Source organism: Tupaia chinensis, unplaced genomic scaffold, assembly GCF_000334495.1.
Source record: "Tupaia chinensis unplaced genomic scaffold, TupChi_1.0 Scaffold000067_2, whole genome shotgun sequence".
Classification (NCBI taxonomy): domain Eukaryota; kingdom Metazoa; phylum Chordata; class Mammalia; order Scandentia; family Tupaiidae; genus Tupaia; species Tupaia belangeri.
In genome coordinates this window covers 595,825-611,203 of record NW_006159527.1, presented here as the reverse complement: position 1 = coordinate 611,203, position 15,379 = coordinate 595,825, and the positions used below count along the sequence as shown (strand labels likewise).

The window sequence follows — 15,379 nt, the reverse complement described above, 5'->3', positions numbered from 1 at the left end:
AAGAGGAGGGGAGGCACCAGGTTCCTTGTCAGGATGTGGCCAGGCACTCACACACGTCACTTCTGCATGCATTCCAGTCACACGGCCTTTCTAGCTGCAAGGCAGGCTGGGATTAGTCCCAGGTTGGGGACCAGGTACCTTTTGGTTCTCTTTTGCTCTGTGGCAAGAAAGGAGATGGAGTCCTGGGAAAGTAGAGACTTGTGCGGCACACCCCTGTCTGATTCCTTTCCCCCCTCTGCCCCAGGCCATCCTGACGCCTCTTTTTTCCTCCCCTCCCAGGGGTCGCCCTGAAACCAATGTTGGCCAGTCCCACGCGGGGCATCAGCCAGGTCCTGAAACGCTTCGAGGAGGCAGCTTTCACTTGCGAGTACAAATATGATGGGCAGAGGGCACAGGTATGGGGAGTGGGACACGGCCCTGCTGTTCCTCTCTGGCAGTGCCAGAGGGAAGGCTGGGCTCAGGCAGACCTGTGCTTAAAGCCGCCTGACCATGCTCATCACTCTGGACTGCAGTTTCCACCTCCAGGCAGGGAGTGCAGTGATAACCGGATTGTGGGCTTATCTAGAGATAAGGGCCTGACCTAGAGAGCGAGAGCCCAAGAAACGCCCGCCCACCCTTACCTGTGATGGGCGTAGTTATAACAGCCACTCGAGGGCACCTACCTGACCCTCAGTGCAGTAACATGTACATGTGCCCCGTGACCCAGGCCCTGAGGCACCCCTGATCATGTATCTGTAAGGATGAGTGTTGTGGCTTCTCTGTCCTGGAGGGAGCTGGGCCATCTTGGGGTTCATAACCTGAGGGTAAGGGTAAGCCAGCAAGGCAGGTGGAAGTCTGCAGGACTTCGGGTCAGCTATGGATGGAGAGTTCAAGAGACACTTAGCATCGTAGGTAGATCTCCAAAATAGTGTGTTGAAGGAAAAAAGAAAAAACAACTATGATAGTAACTGTACTTTTTGAATATTAACACACATGTAAGGTGGTGTACGTGTAGCCCTGTTCGACGAGTTCAACCAGATGGTACTAAATAAACAAAGTAACCACAGAAACCAGGATGGGGTTTACAGCATACTAACGTCTGGACAGATGTGTGTATGCACAGACGGCAAGACGTACGTGCCTAAGGGGGCAAGGAGTAGGACTGGGGTGACAAAAGATGGCGGGGGCTCCCACAGACGAGGAGATGATTTGCACAGGTCTCCGTACCAGTTCCTTTTCCAGAGCTTCCAGAGCCTATGAGTGAAGGCGAGGTCACAAGAGAAAGGAGGAGCCACACAGGGTAGGCTGGGTCTGACTTCTTCTCTTCCCCACTGTGGCAGATCCACATGCTGGAAGGCGGCGAGGTGAAGATCTTCAGCAGAAATCAAGAAGATAACACCGGGAAGTACCCTGACATCATCAGCCGCATCCCCAAGGTAGGCGTCTGCTGTACCGTCCGTGCTGTCAGGAGCCGCGGTTACAGGTGCAGATCTGAGGCTCGTCCAGGCCAGCGTGGTGTAGTGGGGGTTTATCTGACGGAGATCGGATCGTGTTTTGGTAGCACAAAACCCACTTGAGCAATGCCTGAGAAAACTGGAGGCAGATGGCCCCTGGCTGAGCCAGCATCCTCCCAAACCCAGCTTGCCTGCTTCTCGCCTACTGACCTTGGCTTTTCCCAATGCTTGTCCCCTGACAGTCCCCAAATAGCCCTCACACTTTCAGACAGGAAGACAGGAAAAAAGATTCTAGCGATGGTGATAATCACTGTGCAGCGCGTGTTGGTGGGGCTCCTGTGACGTGCCAAATGCTGTTTTTTAAATATTGATTTTAAAATCTTTTGTTAAGATGTAACTTCTGTAAATGTTTCTGATTTAAGCATGTAGTACACGGCTTGATTAGTTTTGACAAGTTTATATATCCATCACCACGCCCCAGTCAACGTGAAAACATTTCCATGTTCTCCTTGCTCTAAAATGTCTCCTGTGCCCCTGGTTGTACGAATCCTCTCTTCTGCCCCTGACCATTTGCCTGCCAGAGGCAATCCCTGATCTGCACTGGAGTCGCCAAGGTTGGTTTTGCCTGCTGCAGAGCTTTTCACAAGTGGCTACAGTGCGCAGTTCTTTCTGTCTGGCTGCTTCTGCTCATTTACTCAGTAGGTATTCAGGCCATTCACTCTGTGCTGGGCCCTGTGCTTTGGGCCAGTCATGGTCTCTGCCCTCCCTGAGTTCTCAGCCTAGCAGGGCAGGCACCTCCATCAGGGAGTCTGGCTTTCAGATCAGTGCTTATACGTGGAGATCAGGGCTCTGAAGACAAGGCCCTGTGTTTGGAGCCTGTGTACAAAACAGACCTGACTTTGGCTTCCTAGGGGAGCCACATGATGCCTCCTGGAGTGGTACAACACGTGTTCCATTGAGGGTAAAAGGCTTCCCGGAGGCAGTGAAGGAGAAGGATGGGGGTGGGATGATGGGGCTTCTGCTGGTGGCAAGTGGATGGCTTAGAGAGCTTTTGGAGGGAAATCGACAAGTTCTTAGGGGCATTGAATGTGGGTGAGAGGAAGAGGGAGATGACAAAGTCTCCAGGCTTTCCAGCTTGTGGAGCCAAATAGAATATCCTCAGAAAAGTTGGGCTTTTTCCCTCCCTGTGGGGAATAAGAGAAGAGAAAGAAAAGGAGATTTGTTTTCTGTGTCTGTCTTTTGACCTGTCCTTCACCTCTCACAAACCTCGGATCTCTTCCTTCCTTCTTCAGATTAAGCTCTCGTCGGTCACATCTTTTATCCTGGACACTGAAGCTGTGGCTTGGGACCAGGAAAAGAAGCAGATCCTGCCATTCCAAGTGCTCACCACCCGCAAACGCAAGGTAACCTCAGCCTCTTCCGTTGCACTCCACAGCCCCATACTCCCTCATCGTCGTCCTGTAGGGAACGGCCAAATCTGAGCTAAATAATAGTGACCTTTAAAGACGAGCAGATACACATACTGTCTTGCTTTGGCCAATGCTGCACACCTAGCAGAGGTTAAAGAAAGTTGTTTCAGCCAGAGGAGGCCAGGTGGGGCTTATTTAGACCAAAGGACACAAGATGCTCCATAGCTGAGTTGATAGTAGAAGACACCTGGCTTTACCGTCTGCTGCTCCCTTCCCCCATTGCCCTCTAAAAGAGTAAACCTGGGGAAGGCTCAGGGCCAATGCTCTCCCTCAGAGACGTCCAGTCCACCGCTTTTCTCTACTTGTGTGTCTGTGTGATTGTTCTTTCCAAAATCCACTGTTGCTTCCACTCAGAGGTGAGGGGGGCTCCTCCCCTCTTTTTACCTAACAGGTATCGACATCCTCCCAGTCTTGCTTATGGGTCCTGCCCGGTCCTCAGGAGGGCAGTGTCAGTACACATGCAATTCTCCAGCCTTTAGCAAACTGGCTGCCCCAGTTTCAACCATTGGCATTCTCATCCCAGCATTCCAAGTAGGAAGGTGGAAAGGACCCTTTTCCTTCTATCTCCGTTATCTTACTATGAAAGAAGATCTGCTCTGAAAACCCTCACGGCGTGCAGCCTGGCAGGCACCCCCTTTATATCTCACTAGCCAAAACTGTGTCATGTCACTGCCATTAGCTGCAGGGGAGGCTAGAAGAGGCAGTGTCTGGTGACGGGAAATGAGGGCGTCAGGATTAGCTGAGTGCCATCATAATGCAGTGTCGGGGCTGGCAGCTCTGCCACCCTCACAAGTACCACGTGGCCTGTTAGCTGAGAAGGAGGGAGGCACGACGGGCAGGACCCAACCTGCCCTGCCTCACCTTCTCTCACTCCTGTCTCCATTCTGCCCCAACTCAGGAGGTGGACGCTTCGGAGATCCAGGTGCAAGTGTGTGTGTACGCCTTCGATCTCATCTACCTCAACGGAGAGGTGAGCTCTGGCTTCCTGTCCCAGCGGCTGTGGGATGACAGGGCTGTGTGGGCTCGGGAGCCAGCCGTTTGACTTTCATTTCTGATCCTGCCATGCTACTGGGCCCAGAGGCCACGCTCAGCAACTGGTTCAGTTCTCAAAGTGTGGTGCAAGGACCTTTATGAGTCCCCAGACCTTTTTAAGGGGTCCTCCCCTTTCCAGCTCCACATCTGTGTGAGGCGGGTTTTCTTCACACAGTCCAGCCAGAACACCACAGCACAGCATCTGAATGCAGAGCACACGTGAGAACTAGGCTCTGTTAAGTCACAGTCAAGGGAATGCAAAACTGCAATACTGCCCTTCTTTTCACTGAGTTTTATAAACATAGGTGTATTTCATAAGTAAACGTCATTTGGCATATTGGATTCATTTTCTTTTTAAAGAAATATATATATGTGCTTTGTTTTTTTGGTTTTTTTTGTTTTGTTTTGTTTTGTTTTTTAATTTAACCAGAGAGAGAGAGGGAAAGTGCAAAAGCAAGCTGCCAGCTCTGGAACTCAAACTGTGGTCGGTCATGTGGGAGTCCAGCACCTCAACTACCATGCCACCTGCTGGCCACAGGATTCATTACTTTTTTTTAAAGAATTAATATTTTTTAAGTTTCTCACTTTCTATTGTTTTTTCTTCTCAGTTTTTGTCACAGGGTATGTGTGCTTGCCAGAGAGAGACAGAGAAAGTGAGAAGTCAACCCTCATGAGGGAGTGGGTCATGGCCATGCTGCAATCCTCTTCCTCCAGTCTCTCATCAGGATTTTAGGCATACATGCACATGCACCCAGCATGATTTTCAAACCACCAGTTCTGGGACTCAAACCACAGAATCAGCCACACGAACAGAAATTCTTTTTTTTTTTTTTTTTTGGTGGTTTTAGGGCGCGTGCGCTCGCCAGACAGACAGAGAGAGATAGAGAGACAGAAAGCAAGAAATCCCCCAGGAGGGATGGCCACGCCGCAATCCCTTCTCCTCCATTCTCCTCTTGGGATCTTGGGCACGCACGCACACGTGCCCGGCGTGAGTTTAAAGCCACCGGGTCCGGGACGCAAACCGTGGTCGACTACATGGGAGTCCAGCGACATAGCCATTACGCTAACTGCTGGTCCCATGAACAGAAATTCTTTAGAATGAGTCCTCAGTTACATCTTTTTGAATTTTTTTAGAGAGATTTTTGCTTCAGGGTGTTTATGCTTGTGAAGAGACAGAGAGACAGAAAGCAAGAAATCACCCCCCAGAAGGGATGGCCATGCTGCAGTCCCATCTCCATTCTCTCGAGATTTTAGGGCACACACACATATATGCACATGCACCCAGCATGTTTCAAGCCACCGGGTCTGGGACTCAAACTGTGGTCAACCATGTGGGAGTCCAGTGCTTTAGCCACTATGCCACCTGCTAGTCCCCTCAGTTATTTTTAAAGAGTGTCAAGGGGTCCTGAAACTGGAAAGTTTGAGAATCACTGCGTTGGCATATTAAGAATCGAGTTCCTGGGAACCAACAGTTAGCGTAATGGCTATGTCGCTGGACTCCCACGTAGTCGACCATGGTTTGCGTCCCGGACCCGGTGGCTTAAAACTCACGCCAGGCGCATGTGCGTGCGTGCCCAAGATCCCGAGATGAGAATGGAGGAGAAGGGATTGCGGTGTGACCATCCCCCCTGGGGGTGATTTCTCGCTTTCTGTCTCTGTCTGGCGAGCGCACGCACCCTATAGCGAAAAACCTTAAAAAAAAAAAAAAAAAAAGAATTGAGTTCCTCATCTCAGAAAGTAGAAGTTCTCACCTTGGCCTAGTAGGGGGAGCCATACCTCCCCTGGGAGTGGACCAGGGAGGACCCTGCTAGGAGGTTTCTTTCCTCTTCCTTTTTTCCCTGCACCCTCCCTCTACTCATCCCCTGAGGGCTCCAGGCTGCTTGCTGGTATTCCGAATGTGACTGCAGATCAGGTCTCTGCCACAGCAATATCCAGCAGGGCTATGCCTGGCATTCAGGGGAATCATCTACCGTGGGAGGACTTAGTTCAATCCCGATAAAGCCACAGAGAGCTGGTCAGTTTTCACAGCTGCTGAGTTCTCTTCAGAGGACAGGTTGAGTATCCCTACCCTAAAGGCTTGGGATAGAGTGCTCAGGATTTCAGGAGCTTGGGGTTTTGGAATATTTGCGTGTACCTGAGGTATCTCAGTGAGGGGACCCACGTCTAAACATGAAATTCATGTATGTTTCATAAACCTTTTATACACAGCCTGAAGGTCATTTTGTACAGTATTCTTGTATTACAGTGTTTCGATCGCGACCTGTCCCAAGAGGTCAGGTGTGGAATTTTCCACTCATGGTGTCTTATAGTGCTCAAAAAATTTTATATTTTGGAGCATTTTTGGGTTAGAGATCCTTAACCCATAGAAACAAGCAGAGCTTTCCTGTGAACAAATAGAGAAAATCTAGTTCAGGGCTCTGCCAGCTGTGGCCTGCAGCCCTTCCCCCTGCTTTTGTAAATAAGGCCTATTAAAGAAGGCAGCCTCACCCACTCCTTCACAGGTACCCAAGCTGCTTTTGCCCTGCGCCTCAGCATTGAATGGTTACAGAGACCAAATAGCCAGAGAGCTGAACATACTTACTGCCCAGTTCTTCAGAGGAAAAGTTTGCCGACCTGCAGATTAACATTTAAAATGTCCTCTCACATAGGGTCACATGCTTCATTTTTGCCTTTATTCAGTAAAGTGTGGATTCAAGGCTGGGGCTCCCTGTCCAGTGTTACTGAGGTCACAGACTAAATGGTGTCCAGCCCCCCATCACTAGCCCCATGCTTCGAATTAGCAGAATCCCCCAACAGCTGCTTTCTGTGAACTACATTGTGATTGAGACTCACACGCTTCCCATTTGTCTCGAGGTCAGGTCCTGTTGTCCTTGTTTCCATAATGATGTTCTTTCCTTCCTCCCTGGCCCCTCAGTCCCTGGTACGTGAGCCCCTTTCCCGACGCCGGCAGCTGCTCCGGGAGAACTTTGTGGAGACAGAGGGTGAGTTTGTCTTCGCTACCTCCCTGGACACCAAGGATACCGAACAGATCGACGAGTTCTTGGAACAGTCAGTCAAAGGTGAGGGCACTGCTCTCTCTGCCAAGGACCAGGCCTCTCTGTAACCTGTGCTCACCAGGGACCCCATCCTGCCCCATCCTGTAACACCAAGAAGAATCACACCCACCACAGCCCTTGGAAGCCAGGCCTCTCAGGGACCATTATTGTGTCTCCCTTAGACTCCTGCGAGGGGCTGATGGTGAAAACCTTGGATGTCAATGCCACCTACGAGATCGCTAAGAGATCACACAACTGGCTCAAGGTGGGTCCCACCCCAACCTGGCCTTCTGCGCTAGAGGTCTATTCCGGCTAGCTGGTTGATTTTGAGTCTCCACCCTCACCACTGATCTCAGGAGTCTATTCCTTGACCCTACCCCCAGCCTCCCTACGCAGTCAGGCTTGGGTTTCTCCCCTTTGCCAGCCCACACTAAAGATTTCCCTAAAAAGTGGTTGAGAACCACACAGCCCAACCCCTGCGAGTACCACGGTGAGAAAGGTAGAGAAGGTTTTTGCTCTCTCCGAGCTTGCCTTCCATGCTGAGTGAGGCACACAGGAAGGAATGAGAGAGTGTCGGGCACTGATGAGCACTGCAGAGAAAGCAAGGCCACCCAGGCCCGTGAGTGGCTGGCAGTGCTTGGATGGTCAGGAAAACCATTTCTGGAGGTGACGTTTTGACCGATAGCCAGATGACAGGAGGGGGCAACCACATGAAGATAAAGGACCAAACACCGATGCAAGGGAATAGCAGGTGCAAAGACCCCGGGGTAGGAACAAACACAGCATGTGGAAGAATCTGGGAGGCAGAGTGTGGCCAGAGTGGAGTGTAAGCCCAAATCGTGAGCACCACGAAGTCCCATGAGATAAAATGGTTTTCCTCTGAGCGTGTCAGGAAGCCAATGGGTTTTGTGCACGAGAGTCACATGGTCGGATTATCCTGTTGCTAAGTCCTCTGTGGAGAGTGGACAGGTATGGTGGGGGTTGGAAAGAAGTGGGAGCCAGGAAATAGGAAGCTATTGTCTGGTAAGAGGTGATGGAAGCTTCAGTGGAGAAGGGGCATCGAGGGGTGGGAAAGATGTCTAAAGTGGAGACATTTTGGAGCTGAGTTAGCCAGGCCTGCCGACTGGATCTTCCAGGGTATTTGTAATTTGTTGGGGTCTGTCTTCCCTCCTGACTGAGCAGCTGTGAGCATACAGACCTTTCCTGCCTTGTGGAATATGCACCGTCGTACCCCTCAAGGCTGAGCTGCCTGGCACACAGTTGGTGCTTATTAAGTGTACCTTGAATGATTGCATACATGTTCTTTGTGGGAAGGAGAGAATGAGTTGACTGTATCTCCATAAGGAAGGAAAGAGAATCCAAGCTGACTCCCGAGGTCCCTTTGATCCCACCTGCTCTCTGTAGGTGCCCTTCTCTGGGCCTGGAGGCCTTCCCACATCCACGCTCCTCACAGTGGCCATCCTTGTGTTTTTTCTGCAAGTTCCCTGCACTTTACCCCAAGTCTCTCTCCACCTCCCTCAAGCCTCCAGCAGGAAAATCCCCCTGGGAACTCCTCCCTCATCGCCTGCATCTGCCCTCCCCACCCTCTAGCAAGCTTCTGGCAGGGAGGTCCTCCTGGGTGCTCCTCCCTCATCGCCTGCCTCCCCTCTCCCAGCTGAAGAAGGACTACCTCGATGGCGTGGGTGATACACTGGACCTCGTGGTGATCGGTGCCTACCTTGGCCGGGGAAAGCGAGCTGGCCAGTATGGGGGCTTCCTGCTGGCCTCCTACGATGCAGACACTGAGGAGCTACAGGCCATATGCAAGGTCCTGGGGGGGCTGGGGACTGGCCACCAAGGCTGGAGGGAAGTACGATTTGACTCCTAGGGGCTTCTCCTTGGACAGCTGGAGAGGGCCCAGGCCAGGAAGTTCTCATGTCCTCCTTGGAAAGGTGATATTTACCCATAGTTCTTAATTTTTCAGATTCTTTACCTCTTGCTTCATATAAGCAAAGGGGCCAGTATAGAAAGGTGTGAGGAAGCTATGGCAGGAGTAGGTTTCAGCTGCAAATAATGGTGGCTTAAATAAGAGGATTTATTTTCCACTTATGTAATGAGAAATCTGGAGGGGACAGGTGGCTCTGGTGTCATTAGAGCCTCATCATCACAATGTGGCTGCAGGAGCTCCAGCCATTATAGCCATGCATGCTCCAAACAGCATGAATGGAAGGCTCAGGCTCAAGGACAAAACAAGAAGCCCACCTGAGTCAGCCTCAGCCACTGAACAACTTCTGCTTAAGTTTCGTTAACCCATGACCAACTCCTACCTGCAAGGGATTCTGGGAAGGTGTGTTTGTTTTTTTAGTTAAAACATTTTTTTAAGCTGTCACATTGTGACTGGATTTTTTTTTTTTTCTGTGTTTTTTTTATCTAACTAATTTGGGTCTTGCCCCATTAAAACAGAAAAAAAAAAATATTACCTATATTCTTACTGTCCATAGGCAAAATACTAGTAACATTATTTAAGGGAATGTTTTATTTTTGTTTTTACAAAGTTATGATCTCCCTCCATGAGTAATTTTATTTTTCACCTTTTTTCTGTGAGTACTTAACTTTAAATGCTGTCAAATGCATTTAAGTAAGTAATCTGGTAACATGACCTTAAAGGCCTGTACCAGAACCTTCAATGGATATACCCCAATTTCCAGAATCATTGCACTGGTCGGAAAACCCATAATGCACTTTTGCATAGAAAAAAGAAAAATTTTTCTGACAACCCAGTAGTTCGCAGCCATCATGTGGTTAGATTTTTTTTTTTGAGAGAGAGATTTTTTGCTATAGGGTGGATGCACTTGCCAGAGAGACAGAAAGCCTCCCCTGGTGGCTTTGTTTTTATAAATAATGTCAGTGCCCGATAATGTGAACAGTCAGTAGAAGTGATTTTATAATGTGCAAATATTTTGGGCACCAACCTGTCACCATTTTGTGTCGTTTACTTAGATTTTTAAAAGAGCTGTTGTCAGGACACAAGGCAAGAACAATTTTAAAGCTCTTACTACAGAAAGGGCTTTCCACTAACAGTTTGTATCAGCAGTTTGATGATGCCTGTCTTGTGAAATGTCTACCAGCATTGAGTAGCAGTACTGTTTTTAGCCTGTGCTGCTGCTCCAGTAGCTGAAAGAAACTCTTGGCAGTGTTAAGCCTGGAGACAGCTGGTTATCAGCCAGCCAGTGGGGCTGAGCCCAAGGGAGCAGCTTCCTGGGCCTGGGAGACAGAGTAGATGAGCAAAGGTTTCTCCGTAAAGCAGGAGGCAGGGAGGGAGGTAGTGGGATGACTGCTGGGAGAGTTGTTCCCTACCTGAGAGTCTGGCTGTCCACTGAGATGCTGGCTGGATGCTCAGCACCCCCAGCCACCACCACCACCCAGTTCCTCTGGTTTCTGTGGATACTTCTTGGACTGGATGGGATGGTACCACCAGCGTGCACAGATTTAGGCCCTTGGACAGCAGGAGGTGCCAGGCCAGGCAGCAGCCAAGACTCTAACCTCCCATGTCCCTGCAGCTCGGAACTGGCTTCTGCGATCGCGAGCTGGAGGAACAGCACGAGAACCTCCAGGTGAGCCGTAGTGGCCATGCCTTGGGCCCTCTGCCTGTACAGCTCACTCTTGTATGCAGACTGCCACCATCCTGGAGCTTGGTGTGTAGGCTGGGGTGCAGACACAGGCAGGGGGTGACAGAACCAGATTTGGAGTCCAGCACATCGGGGTCAAGTCCCAGCTCTGTTGACTGCCAGCGACGCGGCCACAGAACCTCATCCCCCCCAGCCCAGTGCCTGCACCGCAGTAGGCGCAGTCCCAGCACTGCTGCAGGGCTCCCATGAACTGGTCCTTGGGAGGGTTAGGTGAGCCCCTAGTGAATGGAGGGTTGGCTGTTGTGGTCAAGACATTTTGGGGTATGAGTGTCCTGGGAATTGGATCTCTCTGTGTCCTGTTTATTTCTCACCCAGTAGTTTTGTCTGTTCTCTCTCTCTCTCTCTCTCATTCTCTCTCTCTCTCTCTCTCTTTCTCTCTCTCTCTGAATCTACACTTTCCTCTAGTCCTCCTACATCTCCTGGTCTGTTCCCTTTTTCTGGATCTCTGTCCTCCCCTTTCTCTAGGTCTCTGTCCTTCCCTCTCTAGTTCTCTGTCTCTTCATCTTTAATATCCTGTCTCAGTTCCCAGGGTCTTTTATTTTTTTCCATCTCCCCTTCCTCTCCACCCCTTCTCTCCCTGCCAGCTTTGTACTGTAGGGGTATTCATTTCTTCATTCTCTTTCCTCCTTTTCCTTTCTCTTTTTTTGCTTTCCAACCCCTGACCTTTGGTCTTTACTTTGAGAACCAAGAACCCCTTCTCTTTCCCACAGGACCTGGTGCTGCCCACCCCACGCTCCTACGTGCGGGTAGGTGGTGCCGCCGCCCCCGACCACTGGCTGGAGCCCAGAATTGTGTGGGAGGTGAAGTGTGCCGACCTCTCCCTGTCCCCCATCTACCCTGCTGCCCGGGGCCTGGTGAGTAACCGGGGCCCTTGGCTGGGCCCTGTAAAGCAATTCTAGGAGGAAAGCTGGGATCAGAGCGGGAAGGGGACCTCGAGTCCACAGCTTCTCTTCCTAGGTGATAAGAAAACTTGAGCATGCATTTGAGTCAGGTATCAGACATGTGATTAAAAATCTATCTTTCGGGCATGGTGGCGCCCGCCCTCTGGCAAAAATCTATCTTTCAAAGATAAATTCCTCAGGAGTAGAAAGAAAGCAGTGACATTGCTCCTTTTAATATCATAATCTCAACTTCCCAAAATCATTTCTGGAAATTGTGTTCCTGGAAGTAAAAGCTTAGTATATTTTCCACTGAGCTTTCACATGGACAACCGCAATTTCTGCCTTAACTGTGATGCACTTTCGCACTACCAGGCTTTAGAACTCCTTGACTCACTTCCCTCACTGGTGGTCAGTTCTCGGCACTTGCCAGGGCCAGTGTGTGCACCAGGAGCACACCAGCCCAGGTCTGGCCCTCGGAGAACTGCCCTCTCCTTCAAGAGGGCAGTAGATCACAAATTAAAATTGCACTTTTTTTTGAGATTTTTATTAGACCCTTTGAGTCTTAGCATGGACATTTCTAATTAGAAACAGATTTCCATTATTCAAGGGAGAGCTCATATTTTTTATCTAGTTTTTTTTTTTTCTTTTCCCTCACTCATGCAGTGTGTTAGTGAAGATCCCCAGGTAAACAGTAACAGGAGCCCTGTTTATGGAGTGCTTCCTGTCAGGTGGGCACTGCGTTAGCATGTCCTTTGTACACGTCCCTTTTATCTTCACAATCATGCTGAGACGTGGCAACATGAATGCCGCTGTCCAGTGAGGAGATAGAGCCCCAGGGAGTGTAGGCAACTGGCCTTGCCAGGGTCGTGTGATTCCTCGGAGTTTGGGAGCTGGTATTTGAACTCAGTAGCCTGGTTCTAGAATCCACGGTCTGACTGCTGTTCTGCCTGGCAGCCTAATCAGCACATTGATGCATATGAGCAGCTGGCCTTTCTTAAGCCCTTGCTGTATTCCAGGTACAGTTCCACACACTTCATCAACTTGTTACACCCACCCTTTGCCCAGTCACCACTGTATGGATCAGGAAATTGAGGCCAGAAGGCACCCTGGACAGGGAGGGCTGTGGCCAGCAAACCACAGACTAGACCATAGGAGTTTCTTTTCTCACCTCCTCCTTCCCCAGGTGGATAGTGAGAAAGGGATCTCTCTTCGCTTCCCTCGGTTTATACGAGTCCGTTACGATAAAAGGCTGGAGGAGGCCACCACCAGTGCCGAGGTGAGACCCTCAAGGAGGGGTGGGGCACCCTGCTTCTTGCCTGGACCAGCTTCCTAGTGAGGTGGCCTCTGGCCTGAAATACTGGGTTGGGTAGCCAAGGCGCTCTGACACTCTCTCCCACTGTCTCTCCTCAGGTGGCCTCTCTGTACCTGAAGCAGAGTCAGATCCAGAACCAGCAGAGCTCAGACTCAGACTCTGACTTCGATTTTCTCTGCTAAGCCCCTGCCTTCCCAAGTGACTGGGGCAGAGGGCAAGAGAGGTGGCAGGAACCCGGGAACATTGCCTGTGTCTTGGAGCAAATCGGGTGTTGATTCTGTGTGGTTTTTCAGAGACAAGTGTGTATGTGTGAGGGGCTGGATTTCACTCATTTCTTTCAATAAATAAGTGCTAAGTGTCTCATCTCGGACAAAGTCCGTGCTGGGTCCTGTGGATAGAGCTATGGTAGCTCCCACTTGTACGGCATGTGACAGTGTGCCTGGAACTGTCTGCACCAGTGCCGTGCAGTGGGACTTCTCTCTGCACCATGCAGCCTGACAGCCAGTGGTCCCCTGCTGCGATGGAACACTTGACTTATGGCCAGTGCGATTGAGGGCTCAGATTTTTCATTTAATTAATTTGGATTCAAATAGCTGAATTTGACTAGTCACTGTTGTATTAGACAGCAGCAGCCTTTTACACACACACACACACATATGTGCTGCATATGCTGTTGTGGTGACTGATGGGCCATGGGTACGACAGTGGTCCGATTGGGAGCATTCAAGCCGTGGACAGCCTAGGTGTGTAGTGGACAACACCATCTAGGTTTGTAGAAGCGCACTCTGGGGTGTTGACACATGATGAAAGTGCCCAGTGACTTATTTCTCAGAACACAGGCCCTTGAAAAAGTGATACCCAACGGTGTACATCTTAGTGCACATCTTGGTAAAGTGATGCCCAGCGGTGTACATTTAGCCTCCCAGCCAGCCCCAGGCAGGCGCTCAGCTCTGTAGGTGTGGATGAGGAAAGCATGGGAACGGTAAGTGGCTAACCTGGGACCCCAGCACCAGGGCTCTGACATGGGGGTCTGGCTCCAGGACCCACACTTTTCGAGTAAGCTCTCCATTTTCTTAGACAATATAAGTGCAGTGACTTGTATGTGACTCTCAGCCCTGCCACCCACCATCTGGGGACCAGGTGCAGCCTCAGAATCCTCAGCTGTTCCAGATGTCCGTCACCCATGAGGATGGGTGGTTCCCCTGCCTGGTTTGTTCATACTTACCCCCGCCTGGCACATAGGTGCTCAGCAAGTCATGGCTGAACTCTGTCTCCTCTAACATGAGGTGACACTCCAGCATCCTTTCACCACCTTCCTTCCAGAGCCCTCCCTGAGTGCTGACTCCCCCTCCCATAGAGCTTGGGGATGGTCCCCTGTCTGCAGTGTATTTGCAGATAGTTCAAGCCAGCCTGGCCAACACTGGCAACAGGATGGCCTTTGGGACCAAGGGAAGGAGTCTTCTAGAAAAGCTGTTGTTCAGAAAAAGGATTGCAGAGAGCACTGGGCCTAGCAGTGTCTCTGGACCTGCAGCAGTCCCGGGCCACCAGCTGGAAAAAAGTAGCAGGATGGCTGCTCTGGCCACCAGCTGGAAGAGAGGAGCAGGATGGATGCTGTGGCCACCAGCTGGAAGAGAGGAGCAGGATGGATGCTGTGGCCACCAGCTGGAAGAGAGGAGCAGGATGGATGCTGTGGCCACCAGTTGGAAGAGAGGAGCAGGATGGATGCTGTGGCCACCAGCTGGAAGAGAGGGGCAGGATGGATGCTGTGGCCACCAGCTGGAAGAGAGGAGCAGGATGGATGCTGTGGATGTGAAAGAGGAGCAGGATGGATGCTGTGGCCACCAGCTGGAAGAGAGGAGCAGGATGGATGCTGTGGCCACCAGCTGGAAGAGAGGGGCAGGATGGATGCTGTGGCCACCAGCTGGAAGAGAAGAGGAGCAGGATGGATGAGCAGAGCAGAGCCAGATCTGCACACTTGGAGCCACTCTCTGCCAGATGCATTACAGATAAGTCCCTTCCAGTGTTGTCATTCAGGGCTGCTGTCACCTGCAGTTGGAGGCATCCTCAGTGGGCCTGGCATGAGGATGACAAGAGGGTAGAGCAGAAGTGTCAAGGCGTGGCCCAATCCACCAGCAGCTGAGTCATCTTTACCTGTGGCCTCAGAAATGCAAACTTGAGGGGGTCAGCAGAGGGCGTGGTGGTTAAAGACACTGGACTCACATGGCTGACCATAGTTAAAAGTCCCAGACCTGGTAGCTTGCTTTCTCACTTTATCTTTGTCTGTCTCTGTTCAGATTTTAAAAAGTAAAATAACTGAATAAAGAGAAATGCAAAACTTCAGTGGGTGGCATAGTGGTTGAGGTGCTGGATTTCCATGTGGCCAATTGCTGTTCAAGTCCCAGACCTGGTGGCCTTTCTCTCTTGTGTGTCCTATAGCAAAAGGATAAAATAGGGACCAGCAGTTGGTGTAGTGGTTATGTCACTGACTCCGACAAGGTTCGAGTCCTGGGCTCAGCAGCTTAAAACTCAGGCTGGGGGCATGTGTACAT

The 15,379-nt window shown here is 50.7% G+C and overlaps 1 protein-coding gene across 3 annotated transcripts in view; it reads left to right on the top strand.

The window, feature by feature from the left end:
- Positions 1-14,628, top strand: part of LIG1 (DNA ligase 1) — a 39,955-nt gene extending 25,327 nt beyond the window's left edge. For all 3 annotated transcript variants that reach the window (XM_006142194.2, XM_006142193.2, XM_006142195.2), the window contains 11 exons: positions 280-395; positions 1,320-1,415; positions 2,726-2,836; positions 3,801-3,872; positions 6,849-6,993; positions 7,152-7,234; positions 8,624-8,776; positions 10,509-10,562; positions 11,348-11,491; positions 12,702-12,794; positions 12,929-14,628. In XM_006142194.2, coding sequence (XP_006142256.1) covers positions 280-395; positions 1,320-1,415; positions 2,726-2,836; positions 3,801-3,872; positions 6,849-6,993; positions 7,152-7,234; positions 8,624-8,776; positions 10,509-10,562; positions 11,348-11,491; positions 12,702-12,794; positions 12,929-13,012 — 1,151 coding nt within the window. In that variant the 3' untranslated portion in view covers positions 13,013-14,628. The remainder of the gene's footprint in view (positions 1-279; positions 396-1,319; positions 1,416-2,725; positions 2,837-3,800; positions 3,873-6,848; positions 6,994-7,151; positions 7,235-8,623; positions 8,777-10,508; positions 10,563-11,347; positions 11,492-12,701; positions 12,795-12,928) is intronic.
- Positions 14,629-15,379: the final 751 nt, after the last annotated feature.